Below are 18,634 nucleotides of genomic sequence, written 5' to 3'. Positions count from 1 at the left end.
CTCCTATTTCAATCTGTTACAAACAAACAATTGCACATTCTTAGTCTTTGTCCCAAGTCCTAGAGAATCCTTGCATAAATCTCTGCATCCAGTTTGGAGTAAGATCTGGATTTCACTGCTCAGGAGTAGGATAGGAAACCAGCAATAATGTTTAGGTATGCATGAGAAGCACTTCCTGTAGTAATGGTGCATGTGGTGGCTATCTCTTAAAATGTGTTCTTTCCGCTCCAAATATTTGCACTGTATCTACTACAGTCCTGCTTCCATTAAGTTTAACAACAGCAGGATAGAGTTCTAATTATATTTGGGATTTGGGATTTTTTTGTGCTTTTCATTGAGACTGTCTTCAACATTTAACATGGCTCTCTGAAAGTGGATTAATATAATAAATTGTTCTTTTGAAATGGTTGTTGTTCATTATTTTTTTAATCCAAAATTTAGTACTATTGTGAATGAACAATCTGGAAAAAATCTTCTGCAAGTGTCATGTTTAAAAATAATGCTAGCAATTTTTAAGAATAACTTGTCTGCAGTCTAAATAGTCTTCCCTATCCTCTCCAGATTCTGGATCAAGTTAAGTTATTGAATAAGCAGTGACATCAGTGAGAATGATGAGGGAGATTTTCAATTTCATTCTGGTACAGAAAAGCCTAATACTTGGCTCTGTGAGTGCATTATCTTCAAGTATGTTGCTGAATTAGATGTTAATTTTGAGGTGCATAAAATAGTTAAAAATCAATTTAAAGTTAAGGTTTTAAAAGGATAATGTCTTCTGAAGGACTGCATATTGATTTTAAATATAACTATCTAATTGTATATGCATGGACTAAAGTATGAAGTCAACCTCTTTGTAAATGCCAAGAGGCTATTTTTCAGTAATAGTTCAGATGCTTACGGGAAACCAGGCTGCTAGATTGCATGAGTAGAAGATGACTTGTGAGGTTACTTACAAGTTTTGCCTCATGGTCACTGCCATACATCAATAACAGGTATTATTATAGACTAAGTGTTTCTGCTTATGGTGCATTATAAATTTTGTTTGCAGTGTTTTTCTTACGTTTTTGCCATTCTTCATTTGCCTACATTTTTGTTCTGTAACTACTAGTACATTTTAATGTAATATATAGCTTCAATTGATAAAAACTTTGTATGTATGAAATGATTCCTTGCAGTTAGGTTTTTTCCACGTCAGCATAAAATGTTGATATAATTTAAGTAATTAACTATAATGGTAAGATGACTGTAGTTTACATTTGCAGAAGTTATTCTAAACAGAACCAAGAATTTAATTGTTTCTAATGTAAGATTCTTTATTGTGATGTTTCATAAGATTCTTCTTAAAAGCTTCCATAACAGAACTTTGACCTCTAGGCAGATACATTAAAAATGTTTGAGCAGTGACTTTTTTGCATATTGCTAAGAATAGCACATTGGATCAACAGGCTGTCAGTGAAGTGAAAAGGACTTCACTGTAAAATATTATTTCATCTTTCCCTGACATAAGTTCATGCTTCTGAAAAATCAGTTAAGAAGATGTTTTGTTACAGTAAGATGTTTCAGATGTATTAAGTACCTGTCAATTTCAGAATATAAAGCAAAAAAGTTTATTTCATTCCTTACTGAATTAGATAATTGATACATTAATCATTAAGGAGTAACGTAAAAGGTATTTGGCCACAGGTTTTAAGCTTACACTTTATTTTAAATCTTGGGAGAAAAAATAGTACAAATATAAATATCACCCTAACATATACAGAATAAATGTGATGTAATGTATCTTAATTTTTTTAAATGTACATAGATGCCGTATACAGTAGTCTGATTTTCACAAAGTGCTAAGGCTCTGCAGATCCCTTTAAGGAATTTATAGACTTAGTGTTTGAATCATTAATTAATCTGAAATGAAGGTGAAGGCCAAGAAATTTTATCATGAATTACTTTACCTGTGTTTTTGTCATGACATTGCTTATTTTCCAAAGTAATCTTCCATTTCTTAACTTAAAGCTATCAGTGCTATTGGGCATGAACATGAAGTCTTGCTGCGAGAAATGCTTTTGGAAAAAAATCTCTCTTTTATAGGTAAGAATCAATGATAAAGGCTAGCCAGTGAATCCTTAACTTTAAAGATTTCCATGACTGTTTACTTAAGAAAAAAATAAGCCTCAATGCTCTTTGTATTAGGTAGTAAAAGATGAGTAAAAAATGATTGATGCTGTACATGTTGTCTTTTATTGATTTTGAACTGAGCAGGAACTCAGTTACCTAATACCCTATATATACAGTGCATGCACAGGCTTGCAATTAATATTTAATAGAATAAGTAGCTGAAAAAAATGCTTTAATATCTGCTGCAGTATTGCTTTTGGTGTCATGAGATATTAGCTGTAATCTGTGAGACTTAGGAGGAAGCGTAAGAAATATTAGCTTCCAAATGCCTTACGTATTAAAGAACTGCTAGAAGATGCACTCATTTGGCTTTCTGTGCAGTTTCTGCTGGATTTTTTCCCACTGCCTCCAAATAGTGCAAGTCCCTCTATTTAAAGTTATTTTAAGGATTAACTAGTTAGGAGGTTATATTCTGTTGTTGTTGGTTTTTTTCCTTTTAGTCTGCACAACATTTATGATATATTAGTACCATTAAAACAATGATTAGTATTTAAAGGATCAGTTCTCCTATTGTGATTATAAACTTGACTTTTAAATCTTGAATTCCTTATGTGATTAGATAATAATAAAGTGAATTCCTGTCTGTTTTTAAAGTTCTGTGTTGTACTAAGTTTGTATAATTAAAGGATATAACTGGTTTTACCAGTAAAAATAGATTCAGGATATGATTTTGGAAACCTTAAATAAATTGAAGAAATTAGGAAGAATATTGAGATTTTTAAAAGGTTTGTCCATATGACTAAGGAATAACTTATTTTTCTGTTGCATACAAACTTGAAAATGATACTACAAAAATGTGAGAAGATACTTTTTCCTTCTTGGCTCAAACATTAGAGATAATAGACTTAAGCTGTAAATGGAGAGTTAAAACACTAAACTGTTCTAGGAACAATAAGTATAAAGCAAGCTGCCAGGGAAGGTTATGGAATCACCTTCAATGAAAAATTCAAGGCTAGACTTGACATTCATCCATCAAAGCTGGTAATGAAATCAATCCTGTCATGATACAGGAGAATGGACTAGATGACTCACTAATGGATCCTCAACCCAATGATTATCATTTTTTTTGGCTTGTGCAAGCTTGTATATTACACAAATCAGATTTAAATTTTATTGATTCATAACCTTGGGTAAACATCAATTTTGTCTTTAGAAATAAGCTCTAAGAAATCTGTACTGTCAAATCAAAATGTCTAGAGTGGGTTAACTTGTCAGCGTGAAAAGATATAAATGAGGGAGATTAATTTATTGTTTAGATATTTTGTGTAGTGAAGTAACATCTATTCATGATTTAAGGTATATTAGCTGGTTTATTATTTCTTTCTGTTGGATGTGTCTCTGAGGTTCTGGGTGTGACTAAAAAAAAAAGAGAGAAACAAAAAAGCTTTTCATAAGCATCTGTAAGATGAACCTTACTGAAACCCTTGCAGAAAAATTTTTCTCAAAAATTAGATCCAAAACTACTTAATACTTGAAGAAAACCTCTGGAAAACAGTTGAGATGGCAGAGTTTCCTGTAGGCTAACAGACTCGTGCTTGGCTGTGAGTAAGATGGAGTTCCAGTGTTGGAGGTGGCCTGGGACTTAGCTTGTTGCGCTTAAAATTCTGTTACTTTTTAACCCATGTATGAAAGAAACAGAATTCTCGTTGCCAGTTTTCGTGTTAGTGTATTACTCTAGTATACTATTCTTGTAGGATAATAAGTTCTTTCTATCAGTTATTTTCATCTGGGAGACTATATTACAGAAGAAGAAAAAGCTTGACAGTATTTAAGGACAGAGATATGATTAATTTTTAGAGCAGACAGCTTTCAAAGCATGCAGATCAGAAGTAACACCTTCACATTCTCCCAGAAATTGATTGGGAACCTGCGCAAACTGATGGGTTTTGCATTTTAGTAATGCATTGTTCGTGAGAAGCACATAACTTCCTCTCTATATCAGAAACAGTTCTCAGGTCTTTAGTGCTTTGCTTGAGATTTATGTAATCGATGAAAGTATTCTCTCAAAATAAGCTAACAGCCTTCCCTTCCTCACTGATTCACTTGCCTTGCTGAAATGCCAATAATTACTAGTTTTTACAAAGGGCCTGACTTGATCTTTTCATGTCTTTGCCTACCACAGAATATATTAGGAAAGGTTTTAGCTATAATGGGAAGATACATAACTGACCTTTCTTGAATCTTAACCTTCTTTGGCTCTCACCATGATGTCCCTTAGTAGCCTGGATATAAATCATGAAATCTGTTTCGTGTTTTCTGCTGTAATCAAGAATGTGCAGTTGCTGCACATTGATGCACCATTAGAAGAACATTTGGTTTCTTTGTTATATCCAGAGGCTAGTATAAGAGCAATGATGAGTTCATAGAATCACAGAATGGTTTGGGTTGGAAGGGACTTTAAAGATCATCTAGTTCCAATCCCTGCCATGGGCATGGACATCCTCCACTAGACCTGGTTGCTCAAATTTAAATGTTTAAGACTGAGTGTAAATTAAAGATGAAGCCCCAGATGTGTTGGAAATCCAAACTGATTGGCAACCCATGAACAAACTTAGGGTTGTTTCAATGAAACTTTCATGTTTTAGGATGAACAGCTGGTAACTGCCATCATCTGGTTTTCAAGTAGTTGTTAAGCCATTATTTTGATGCATGCAAAAGCCAAAAAAATCTTTGAAATTGTACACAGTGATACCTCTAATGCTTCTGTACCAATCTAAAACATTGATGGGCTGAAACGATTGTAATTCCTTTCTTTTGATGGGGTTTGGGCTTAAAAAAATATTTTCAGAGGGTGATTTGGGTGAATTTCTGTATTTCTTTTTTTTTCTGAAGTTATAAAGTTCAAAATAATTGAAGAAACAGTAAAATATAATTATTTTCCTTCACGATTGTCAACTCACATCAATAATAAAGGTGTTTTTAATATATTTTTCACCATTTCTCATAGTTCAAAATGTTAGGAGAAGCCAAGTGAAAACATTTAGAAAAAAATTTAAAACAGAAATCGTATTCTGTTCCAAGCCATGAATTAGTGTCAAATAATTTCAAAAGTAATCAGAAATCCTCGAAAAAAGAATCTACTCAATACTGAAGAGTATTAAACACCATCTGAAACATCTTCCAAATTGACCTATCAGGAAATGTCATCTGCCCTGGTTTCCAGTGTGGTGATTTTTGTTTGTCTGTTTAAGGTAAATTTCCTAAAATTTCTGATACTAGCCTTTGTTAGATATGATAGAAAAGTCTGAATTTTCTATTACTATTTTTTTTACTATTCCCTAAATGAAAGTGTCAGCAGGGATATCTTGTTATCCTTTCTAGACTGCTCTAAACAATTGCCAGAGAGCTTCATGGAACTGGATTTTTTTTTCAAGACAAAGAAATTACATACATTTTTATACTGTGGCATAATGACCATAGATTCTGTTAAGCCAGAACCTTGCTAATCTAAACATATTTTATCCATATATCTAACAATCAAAGTTTGAAAGTAGCCAACAGTCAAGTGTGGCTCCAAATCCTATGAAAATGTAGTAGCTGACCAGGTAATATAATTAAGTGTTGCATTTCAGAGGCTTGCATTTACAGTGTAGTGTGTTTACTATGAAGAAATGCTGTCAAAATTCAAAAGAAATACTACATCTGTCAAAAAGAATAATCCACCATTGCAGTTTACACTTAAGTGAACATACAACTTTTCAGAATTACTGGTGTCTTACTTGCAGTATTAGTTCACTATATTAAAAAAAAAAGAGTTCAGACTTTTATTCTTCAGTGAGGAAAGGGAGGGAAGGCTTTAGGCAGTATTAAAATATTTTGATTTCTAAGTGTATATATTTTTCTTGTCGTTAAAATGTTGCCTGAACTCAAACTGCTGACCTTTCAGAATATGCACAAAATATTCTAAAACTGAGTTCTGAACATTGGCCATGAAACTACTGTCCTAACCTGATAAATGGATCGGAAATAAGCTACCCAACAGTGAGAATGGACCATTAATTTTAATCAAAGGTGGTGTAGAAAGGCGAATGGGATGCATGACAATGTCAACAGCCCAGTAGGTGTTAAGGGGCTACACAGCCTTACTTGTTACTAGGTTGTGCCATTAGTTGAGCTTCGGTGAAGACAGAAAGCCATGCCTGGAATTGAATGACCAGGTCACTCCAAAATCTAATGGAGAAACAGTGTTTCGGAAATACCAATGTGATGGTATTGGAAATCAAGGACAATAGTTTAAAAAACAGTAAGGGCTTGCTTTGTGCTTTTTTTCTTTTTTAAAGGAAGCGTCCTTTTTTTGCTGTCTTCTTTCTTCCTCATTTCTTAAAACATTCAGCTTTAATTCACAAGCTGTAGCATTGCATAGCTTATGTTAAGAAAATATCTAAATTTTTATGTGTATAATTAATTTTACAGTAAGAGAAGCTAGAATCATCACATCCCTCTTCTTTGATAGACTTCTGGAAGAGAAGAATTGTCTTGTTGGTGTTTTTTCTGCTTTAAACACCTTTGTGTTAAGATTAAAATAAAGCCACAAAGGCAGCTACAATATATCTACATTTGTGGTGTTGGTAGGATTAATCTCAACAGCTCCCTAATGTGAGGAAACTCTTCTTTCAATCAGGGAATATATCTCTTTATTTTGAATATTTGGAGGTTATAAAATACTGTATGACAGCTTGAATTAATGATGTTTATAATGAAGACATAAAAATGCAGGGATGACAAAGAAGCATTTTTATATCCATGCTTCAAGTTTTCTACAAAGGTTCATTTAATCTGATCCAGCATTGCATGCATAAGAAAGATATGTATGACTGCATTAGTAATTCTTACACTCTTATTTAAAATAAAATTAATTATACTCCTGTCTACTTAATAGAATAGTTTTATAAACAATAGTTCTTGTTCTCTATGTGTAGCTGAAGATCAGCTTCGTGCAAAGGGTTATGACAAAACACCAGACTTTATTTTAGAAGTGCCAATAGGTAAGTCTTTGAAAAAGAATTGTTATTATTTTATTTTGTATAGAAGTGTTTATGCTAAAATATTACAGCTACTTAAGACATAAGAATGTGAAGTATGTTATAGGATACTGAAATGTTTCTCAGTTTTTTTGGTATTTACTCAGTAATTTTAAGATGATCTACTTTGGGTCAGAGTGGTATTACCCAAAATACAAGTAGATAATAGTATTTGTCGTCTGTGACAACGTACTAAGGCTTCCCTTCCATCCGCACCTCCACGTGCAGGGGCATACGGGACACATACACGGTATGTAGCGCTGAAATGCCAATTTAATGCTGCGCAACAAGGCTACTTATACCTGTACATGCGAGCGCCCCGTATACCTGTGGCCCCCCAGCTCCTCCCCAGGTGCTCGCAGGCACCACCCGCCGTGACTCCACGGCTCCTCCCCTGGTGCTCGCAGGCACCACCCATCCCATTGAATCCCGCAGTATTCATATTTCCTCTTCAGTCTCATTATCACAAAAAGAAAAAAAAAGAAAAAAACAAGCAATAGTAAGAATCCACGCATCCCCACTCAGTCTAACTTGATCTACCCACTGTCTTTATGAGCTGAACTGTGAAATACCTGTAATTGTCTTAAACTTTTAGACCTAATCAAATTCAAAGCAGTCTTAAAGTAATACCATTATACCTCTAGGTCGTTGTGAAAAGGTTTGTCATGGAGTAGTTCTCTATTTTTTCAAAAACCCTACATCACAAGAAGGAAGAAGGATTAAAAGTAGATATAAAGGTCATGCCAAAGTTCATCTATATCTTCTGGTCTTTATGTCACATAAGGAGGTAAGATGACCTATTGGTTCGACCATAGAGGAAAAAGTATAAACATTATCCAAGCCTAAAGGATTCTTAAGCACCTTTTGTAAAGTGCCTTTCATACCAAAAGACTTCTGCTTTACCTGTTTACAACACAACTATGCAGTTGTTTACAGGTATATGTTAATGAAAAGAAAAAGTCTTAAAGCCCTATGTGGAAGCCATATTCGTGACTACTTTTTTTGTTCTTCATATTAACAAGATAAGGAATTCTTGTAGATAACTGATTCATTCATGGTAGAAGGAATTCAGTGCATACTATTAAAATTTTTTATTCTCAGCAGTTCTTCAGATATCATCTTTCAGCATAGTAGTCTTTCTTATCTAGTAGATAAAGAGTATATGAGAGCCTTCTAAAAAGTTTTTAAAGACTTCCTTAACTCAGTAATGATATCCCACATTGTCCTTTTGGAGAATGGATGATCCTTTTCAGAAATTGTCATGATTTCTTCTGCAAAAGTAGTTTTATCAGTTTCAGACAGGGCTTTCTTTTTCCCCAAAAAAAAAGAAAAAAAGAGCATTTTATTAATATTGCAAATTCAGTCCTGCAGGAAATAAGGAAAGACATCAATCAATCAGTGCAAATCCCAGAAACAGAAATTCCAAATCATATCTTTCACATAACCCTTTTTACTCCTACATTCTTCCTGCTGAAGCATAACTGATTTTGAAAAAGTCAGGAAGCAGATACATAGCTATGATACCCTTCTTGCTGTTCTCACACCTTCCACTCTGGGCTAAGAATTTTCTACCTTTAGCAGTGTAACTAACTGTTCTTGATAATCACCAGAAGACTTCAGTTCCTTTCCACCAACGTAAGGCTGAAAGTCGAATGCAGTTGTACCTTAGTCTGGTCTCTTTTTCTGGTCTCTTTCTTTACAATCTTTGTGTTTAAGAAGAAAGGCAAATATCTAGAACAAGATGTAATTAAACTTAAATTGAGATAATTATACATTAAAATACTTTGTGTTATTTTTTAAAAAACATCATCTATACACATATTTGAAAGATGTATTTACACATATGTAACTCTGTTGTAAGCATGAATTATGTTGTAGATTGGGAGTTAAATACGGTATTCCCAAACACATTCTTACAGACTGCTGAGTCTGATTTTTGCAGTTCACTTTTTTTGCTGTCACCCTAGCTGTTGAAGGACACGTAATTCACTGGATTGAAAGCAAAGCCTCATTTGGTGATGAAAGTAGCCACCAAGCCTACTTGCAGGACCAGTTTTGGAGCTACTGGAATAGGTACATTTCTGTAATTTTTTTTCATAGATAGGTAAGACAAATTTTTTTAAAAGAAGTTACTGGAAAAAAAAATAAGTACAAGTGGCTTTTGTATTAAGTCATGTGAATAAAATACATGTTACTAATCCGGCATTTTGAATTTTATTAATTAGTATGTCAAATTGCAATGCTGAAGTATTTGTGAAAAATCGTACCATAAATGCTAACATGCAACAGATATGGTTTTTTATGGTTTTTACAGTGATTCTAGTTAACAAAGTAAGCTGCTTTAGTACAGGAGTTTTATTTCAATTTTTTTAGTACTTGACTAAAGGAAGATTCTGTAGTACTTGCAATGTGCCAAACTTGTTTTAAAATCTTCCTCGTCTAACAAGAGGCTTTGTATGTAGAAAATATTGCCAACTGTCAGTGTGTCTAACACAATTCTGATTGACTTTGATAAAATGTTGTTTTGGTATGTTATCTATGTTACATAATAATAATGTATTCTTTTCAAGCCAGTGAATGCAAAGTGTTTGCAGTAATATGAGAAGAGAAATAAGTTATGCTGGACAGAATTTCTGAGCATTAATTTTATTTGCATGAAGATCCTTTCTTTTAAATACCGTTACAGTAGTTCGGTAGTACAACAGGAAGAGCATTATTGTGAATAGTTATATATCTTTCCAAGGTAATAGAAATCTTCTCACTAGAAGATTTTTCTTCCTAAAATAATAATAATATGATACTCATCTTTAATTCCATCTTTGTATGTGGTGGAAAAATTAGTAAGGCAGTGAGAGAGGTAAATGAAAGTTTTAATAAAGGATTTGTAAAAGTATAGATTAAGGTATCTTCTCAGTGTTCAGACAGCTTCTCTGAAATCTAAGGGAGGGTGAAGAAAATGGTACAAACACAGCTGAACGTGTAACTAACAACATATGCCAATATCAGTGGCCAGTCTGTGGTGTGTGTGTATCAGTTTTCATCTAAATATGAGAAATGCCAAGGTGAAAATTGCTAGCCTTAGCTTGGGAAATACCTTAAAAGCAACCTCTGTAGGAGGCAGCAGAGAGAAGCCATATCTCGAGAGCAACACCATCAGAATGCATAAATGCATAATTATGCTCTGAGACAACGTTTTTTTTTGTATGAGAATGTCCTGCACTTGTTAGACAATCCCAAAGAGCACTGAATTAGAGAGGCTGAACTGAGGTTATGGGAACCTCAGGAAGACTGTCCATTGTTGGACAAAGATGTTACACTAAAGAAAATGATAGAAAGGAATTTCTAAGATATATAACCAGAGTACAAGAGTTAGAAACAATTTTAAGTATATAGGAAATCATGAGAGTCACAGGAAAGATGCTGATGCAAATGGTGCTGAAGTTGCACATCAGTGTAAATAGAGCAGATGGAGCAGCTCAGGCCAGGAGGAGTCCATTAGGTGTACTGGCTAGAATATTTTCTGAGGAGAAAGGATGTGTTTGAGGGGATGCATGATGGTATAAGAGGAAAAACAGCTCTAAGAATTGAATTTTATATAGTCAATATTAATATAGAGATACAAAGTTGAGATGAGGGGAAAGTTAAATAGACAAGTGAGATGAAGGCACTGATCCATTTCATGTTTGCAGTAAAATTGCCATTGCAGAGCTGAACTTGTAGTTTCCTTCTTTTTGCACCAAACAAAATTACTATCTACATTTTGAATTATAAAGTGTGTAAAATACCTGAAAATAATGTGTACCCTTTGAACAAGACATTTCTGAAAGAAATTTTGTTGTATCAGGAAACCAGAACTTATCTAACTTCATCTTAATTTTATCATTTTCATAATTAATATTGTGAATTCAAACTTGGAATAACATCTTTCACTGAACTGTTAGTCAAGTACCTGTAATGTTGCAAAAGTTAGACTGAATTGACGTGTAGATTATTAAGGATGATTTGGAAGTCATTTTCAGAATTTGCCTAATATTTTCTTATAGCTTTCTACATTGAAAATAACTACAAAAACTGGTGATTCTTACATATGTAATGACTTTACATTCGTGTAAAGGAAACTGGAAATCTCTTCACTGAGATGTGTTACACCCTAAGTCAAGAGTTTAATGTTAGGTCAACTTTGGAAATTAGGCATAATTGTAAGGATTCTTTTTGTTTGTTGTTTGGGTTGTTTTTTTTGTTGTTGGTTTTTTTTTTTTTTTTTTGTAAATACAAATCCTGTTGGTACTGCTTGCTCAAACTAACACTATCACGATATCTTCTGAATTGAGTTGTACATTACTGAAGCTTCTTCTAATATAGCAGCAGTTGGGATAATCATAGAACATAGAATCCTTGGAGTTGGAAGGGACCACTGAAGGCCATCCAGATCAACTCCCCTGCAATGAACAGGGGCACCACAGCTAGATCAGGTTGCCCAGAGTCTTATCCAGCCTTGCCTTGAAAGGCGAGGGGAGAAGGCATCAATTGCATCACTCGGCAACCTGTTCCAGTGCCTCACCACCCTCACTGTAAAAGATTTTTTCTTTATATCTAACCTAAATCTACCCTCTATGAGCTTCAAGCCATTTCCCCTTGTTCTATCACCACAGACCCTGCTAAAGAGTCTGTCCCCTTCTTTCCTGTAGTTCCCCTCTAGATACTGAAGGGTTAATGAACACTTGATGACAGATTAGGTTGCATGTAAGTTAGGCAGTCAACTTTTGTTGCTCTCTGAAACTGTTTAAATGGAAAGACACAGGCTTAGCTGGACAAACTGTGAATCAGTTTTGAATGATATAATGAATCAGCCTATCTCAAGGATCTCTCAAGTGATAACCCAGATAATTCATCTGACCATTTGTGTCTCCTTTCCACTTGAAGGAAGAATCTTTTGGAGAAGATGCATCAGTTCATAACAGGTGTATTGTGACACTCAACCTGTACTTCAGGGTTTTATAAACCTAATCTGGTGGTTGAAGTTAAAACTCAATTGAAATTGGAGAGAGAAGCTTTAAGCTTTTTAACCTGCTAGATATGGATAGATATACATGTCTAGATATTTTGAAAGGAGCAAAGGTGATAGCTTTTAGACCTTTTTCATTGAGCTCTTTTTTGTTTGTTTCTCTGAAAAGTAGGAGTGAGTCTGGAATAGTTTCTGGGTATTTTTCTGCATTTGTAACAGATAAAAATTTAATTCTGCACAGAATATGACTGAACGTAGCTGTGGTTTGTTTGCTGTAATGTGTATGTTTCAGTAAAGCCTGTAGTCTGTGCTAACTAAATCTGTGAGTGTCTTAAATAGGCCTGTACTGCCAGGAAAGAAATGGCACTTTCTCATTTAACAGAACAGCTCCCTAGATTCAGTCAACCATGTCTGTTCACCTCAGTGCAAAAGAACACCTTTTTATTGCTCTGAGTTCTGCAGGGACAGCTTAGCAAGGTTTTTTATGGCTCATACATCAATGGTATTGTTAAGCAATTTTCAGTTGCAGTGCTACACTGCAACCTCATCTTCAAATTAAGCTTCATATTAAAAATGCTCACAGTGTACCTTGTCAGTGGGTTTGCACAGCTGTAATTTAGAATGCTGTTTAGATATTGAGAATTTTCACTGGTAAACAGGAAAAAGAAAGTTTAGTCTTGCATATTCCTGGACTGCAGACTGATGCCCAGGAAGAAGCTATTTTACATACTGAACAAACTTAATGTAAATTGATTCACATACTCACGAAATCCCTTCCTTCTATGTTTGTTCTTCCAGAACAGTGGCATTCACTGACCAGTCTACAGCTTCCACTGCCACCATGTAAACAAGACAACTGCATGTGCAGAATATAATTGCTTGATGCACATGCAGGAGATGCTGCATGTTTCATTGTCTGCTAGTCTACCTTGGTGTATTTCATGTAACCCTGAGGATAAAAACTGTTGAGTAGTCTGTGTAACCAAAACTAATTTGAAGAGTATGAACTTGAAAGAATATAGATTGCACTTTAAAACAGGGTTCAAGAATAAGTTTTAAATTATTTCAGGATTAAAAGAATGCTATATCTTTTTTTCTTTCCATATTATCTAAGTTTATAACTTTTTCTAGGTTTAATTAAAAATTAAAGTCCCAACTGTAAGAGCCTTAATTGTAGCTGATAAACATGGCTGCTATTGTCTAATAGGCATATAGAGATTAGCAATTTTTTTTCAGGTAAATGTGAAAAGAAAAAAGTATATAAGATTTCATTTCAGTTACAAACATAGCTTACCTGCTCTTAGGTCCTTTGGAGAGGAGTGTTCTGATCAAACTCATTTGTGCTTGACTAGAGGGATGAACCATGTGCGAGCAAAGACTGAATCAGAACGTCAAAATGATGCACGTTTTTTTTTCTGCAACGTCTTTTAAAATTGCTTGACATATGTTACCATGAAGACTGTTTGAGTAATAATTGACTGATTGTAGATGGTAGGGAAAGTGGGAATTATGCTGTGGGTTTATGGATGTCTGTTCTATAACAGGATCTATATTCACCAATTGAAAATTGTTTAAAAAGTTGTACTGGTGAGTTGAAAACCAGTGGTATAACGACTTGACTTGGAGGAAACCTTGGGAGTTGCATTTGTCAAGTGGCTAGGAAAACTGTTCATGCATACCCAGTATCCAAAGCTTCATTGGCAGCCCAAACATAAAGAACTGAAAGGTCATTCTTCTTCTTGCAGTATGATGGTTTGTTGACATATTTTGACACACTGGTACAATGCTGAAAGGTTTTGACCTTACTGCAACACTGAGGGAGTTAGGTTTTGTTTAGCTATTTAATGCTTGTAGATTTTCACACATGCTGGGTTTTGCTCTGTTTCTTCTCCTCTCCTTTTTGACTCTACTTGTATTAGTAAATTAATCTTAAACAAAAATAGATGTAGAAAGAAGAGGGAATTTATGATGATTTTTACAGCTTATGACTGTGTAAAGATGTTTCTTTAAAATAATTTACTTTTTTTAGAATCTACCATGCCAGCTTGCTCACCTTAATAGCAGAAAGTAAGAATGTTTGTTTCTAGACAACAAAAACAAGAATCAAAAGCAGTGATGCTTTCTACTAGATTACCATTTTCAATATTTTAATTTGTAAATATGATAAAATTATGTGTTCTTTATGTACACATACACAGGCATACCTCTGCATTTCACAAATGTTTTGCATATTTTTAGCTTAATTCTGGAAGTATTTGACATGAATTGTTTTATTTATTTAATGATATGAAAAGCTTAAAAATCAAAATGCAGTTTATGCAATTTTTTTTTAGTTTAGCACAGAAGAAATATGTTTAAATTTTATTAGTCATCCCTTCTTTAATAAGGTGATTAAATAACAGAGCATGAAGACATTTTCCATCAAGACCACACCTCATGACTAGCATTGCTATAATGCTAATTGTTTTGCTGATCATTTTGTTTCATTTTGTATCATAACTCATTTTCTTAAAATAAAGAACAAACAGACCATGCTGTGTACAGATTTCTGTTTATATTTGAATGATTGATGTTAGTTAAATATAGATTTTAATGTTTTATTGTATTTAAAGATTGTATTTAATCTGAATACCAAAATGAGATTTTCATTAAAACTTCTAACACTAACAATTGTTACATGCTCAACTTAAAGAGTAGTAAATGAGGCACTATACAGCTTTATTTAAACTATTTTTCCCTTTCATTTTTCTGGACTGCCTTAAATATTATCACGTCGCAAGAGACTCATGCAGTGCAGAGAGAGTATTTTCAGCTTCCTTCCACATTACTGCAAGGCTTCAACTCCAATTTTCGTGGAATTTCTCATTCAGATTAGACAAGCATCTAAGTTTCTGTACAATAAGAGCTGACAGCATAGATCCTGCTATGTTTGCCAAAGGCCTGGTTGCAGACACTCCACTATGTCAAAGAATGTCAACCCCCCACGGACCTTACCTTTCAGAATTCCTTGTAATTTTTAATTGACATTTACGTCTGACATTTTCAATGTATTTCTTAGTGTTGAATCTTTATCTACCTAGTAATAGTTAAAACCAAAGCAAAGCAAAAAGAATCCCTTCCTATAAACTATGATATCATATATTTTTTATTTAACAAGGCCAAGTTGCTGAGCTGAAACTCAAGAATGAACAGGTCCCCCTTGCCTCATGTAACTTGGTAACTCTATATTTGCTAGTCTAATCTATTTCAAATGACAACTGAGGAGGGAAGTAGGAGTGTAAAGAGAAATTTAACTCCTAGTACTAACAAACAAAGCACAAGTTTATTATTATTACTTTACATATTGCGCAGAAAGGATATGGGGATTTCTAGTAAAATTTTAATTTTTCCTTTTGAGTCTGGTACTTGAGTACTGAAAGTGATATCTTCCTACCTATGTTCATGCCACGTGTACATGCAAACAGCATAATACTGAAAATGAAATTAAGCTGGCAGGCATGTAATTCAGCTGCATGTTGCAAAATCTTTTGTGCTTTATTCCTTTCAGAAATCTCAAGTTTTCACTTGGTTTAAAATAATAGAAACCTAATAAATTAGTGTGAGTATAATTATCTATCTCTAAGAAGTTAGAATGAAGAACTGTAGTTGATCATAAATGTCACAAAGCAAAGAAATAGAAGAAGCATTTTGTCACAAATGATGCTGCTTTCCTTCTAATTAGTTAATTTACATTTTACAAATTAATGGCAAGATTCAGGCAGAAGATAATCTAGTAGCATATCATAGCTTTACTGACCTGTATTTGTATATGCCAAATTTAAGTTAATTAGAAATGTAGATGCTGTTTGTTTTATCTGTCAAAAAGCTCATCTTAAAAAAAAAATTCTAGACACAATTTTTTCCCCAACATTTATCATCTAAATAATAGTCTTGCCAAGATGGCAGCCTCATAATAAACTCTTTTCAGAGAAGTGATGAGTAATGAAGCTTGCTTGTGAAAGCAGCGAAAAATGTTGTCTAGCCAAATGTGTGAATATGATGGCTAGAGAATCAGTGGACTTTCTTAGTCATCAATCTTTTTAGTAGCCTCTTATACATCTGAATATTTTGATAGATGATCTAATAATTGAGTTATCTATCTTTCTAACTATCAGAGTTGCATAAAAATTATTCTCACATGCTATTGAATATTAAATATATTGGGTATCCAGTAAATTTTTCAGAAAAGGTCCAAGAGGTGGAGGAATTTAGTTATGTCTTAAGCACAATTTATTGTATTGAATGATAAACTATCTTGTTATAAAACTATTTGTACTAACATGGGAAAAAAGTAAACATTGTCAATAGCCAACTAGGGGTAGGACTTACAGTAAATAACAATGTAAAAACAGGGGACTGGTGAGATTAGTACACAATCTAAGAGAAATTTGTTGTATAAAATGAGTAGGTTCAATAGTCCCCAGCTGGTTGATGGGCAGCACTCACATTTACATGGTTGCACAAATTCCTTATTTCTAGGAAATCTCGGCTTAGAGGAGGAGAAATACAGCTGTGCTGTGGAGTCCCGGATTACCTTTCAGCCTCTGTGAGAGTAGTTTCTCCTGGTTAAAGATGCAACTGAGAAGTACATAATTAAAATGCTCATATCTTGTTTATGCTGGGGGATTATAGTGTAGATTCATGTTTCCAGAGTACAGGTATCTGCTTTCCCAAGGGAGTAATCTTGCATTATAAGAGCTACACTGGGTATATGGATAAGTTGCATTAAACACATCATCAGATGTGTCTTCCTGGGGTTTCCGAGCAGCAGAGCAAAACAATTGTTGGTGCCAGTGTATTCTTTTAAACACTACACTTCAAAGAGGCATTTATATATTTCTTGACTTCAAATGCATTTCCACTCAAAGGTTTAGGTAAAAATCATTTTAACAATTAAAAAAAAAAACATGCAAAATATTTTCATTTTTAATACCACATTTCCCTCTCAGTGTCACAGTTTGATTTATATTCGGTTGCTTACTTTTCTGTAGATTATAAAATGTTACTTCCTGTAAATTTTTGAAAATTGTATGTGGAGGACTCTTCTATTTAAAAAAAAAAACAGTCTGGATTGTAGATATTTGTGGTTTTTTTTCGTTTACATGTTATTTTATTTGTAAGATTCATAATTACAGCAAAACGGGTAAAAACAATTATGTTTTATCAGTAGTTCTCCAGTTGTCAAAGTGAGTTTTCATTGTTCAGAACTAGAGTGACTAGAGTATTTTTCTGAGGAGTTACTCACTCATTGTGGAATTGTAATGGAAAAGAAGAAAGGGATAGACTGATCTCAAGGACCAGGATGTCACCATCATTTGACAAGTACTTTGTGACACTATCATTGGGCCTCATTGGACCTTGCCACTGCATGCAGATCTACAATTGAGCAAATGCTGCCTTACTGACAGCAGCTGTGATTCTCATACTTAGTAAGTAAAGTTGTTGATGCTTGAGAGTTCTTGTTAAGCATGTGCATAAGTGGTTTGATACATTTTGGATAAACATAAAGCTAGGCACTGACATAAGATGACTTGAGTATCAAAAATGTAAAAACTAACAATAAAAATCTGTTCTGAAGCTCAAAACTCGTCTTTTAATATTGCATCCCACATAAGCACTCCACATCTTTGTTTTCAGTAATGCTTACGTTAATACTACACAACTTTAAATGACATAAGCATAATTTCACTTAAGCATAATTTAAACCTAGGAATAAGGAAGTAAGAACCAAATTAGAAGAAAAGGTAAAATGCTTCACTCTTATTACTTGGGGAGTTTTAATACAAAAAAAAAAAAGCTGAAATTATTTCTGAGTGTATAAATTGATAAGCAATTAACTGCACACTTGATTAAAGCCAGTGTTTGATTTTGTGGCAGCTTCTCACATAAAGTAAATTGGCTGTTATTTCAGTTAGTATTTGTAGTATGTCTACTTAGGAACATACCAATTTCCTGAGTATATATAATGTGTTATACAAATTTATTTATATATTTATGTGTGTGATTTCATAATCTATGTATCTCAATTTGGGAAAGAGATTTTCATTTCCATTCCCTAATCAAAATGGCAAGAATGTGTATTCCTTCTGCTTTGTCATTTGATTAGTGTGCTCTCATCCATCACAAGACTTTGATATGAACATCAAGAGATCATGTCCTTTTATTTCAAATGATAAATACGCCTTTGTCATGAATACTTACAGACATCCCAAGATTTATATCTAAATTGTTGAAAGCCTAACTGCACAGTGTCTCTGATGTGTGACATTATTAGTGAAATAAATAACTTTTTTTAACTTGTCATGAATAGGACTTAACATATTAAAGTTACGAGGCTATGTTAGCTGTGATGCTGAAAAAAATTCTCCTTCCTCCAGTGTTTTTCTAGGGTTTGTTGTTTATC

At 33.8% G+C, this 18,634-nt stretch overlaps 1 protein-coding gene across 10 annotated transcripts in view; it reads left to right on the top strand.

Moving 5' to 3' along the window:
• Positions 1-18,634, top strand: part of C6H15orf41 (chromosome 6 C15orf41 homolog) — a 117,500-nt gene that overhangs the window by 47,913 nt on the left and 50,953 nt on the right. For 4 of the 10 annotated variants that reach the window (XM_021403254.1, XM_021403253.1, XM_021403255.1 and 1 more), the window contains exons 8-10: positions 2,012-2,079; positions 7,086-7,151; positions 9,155-9,260. In XM_021403254.1, the coding sequence (XP_021258929.1) occupies positions 2,012-2,079; positions 7,086-7,151; positions 9,155-9,260 (240 nt within the window). The other 6 variants (XM_021403257.1, XM_021403256.1, XM_021403260.1 and 3 more) reach the window with 6 other exon arrangements.

The sequence above is a fragment of the Numida meleagris genome, chromosome 6 (assembly GCF_002078875.1).
Source record: "Numida meleagris isolate 19003 breed g44 Domestic line chromosome 6, NumMel1.0, whole genome shotgun sequence".
NCBI lineage: Eukaryota > Metazoa > Chordata > Aves > Galliformes > Numididae > Numida > Numida meleagris.
This window is presented reverse-complemented; position numbering and strand designations above follow the sequence as displayed.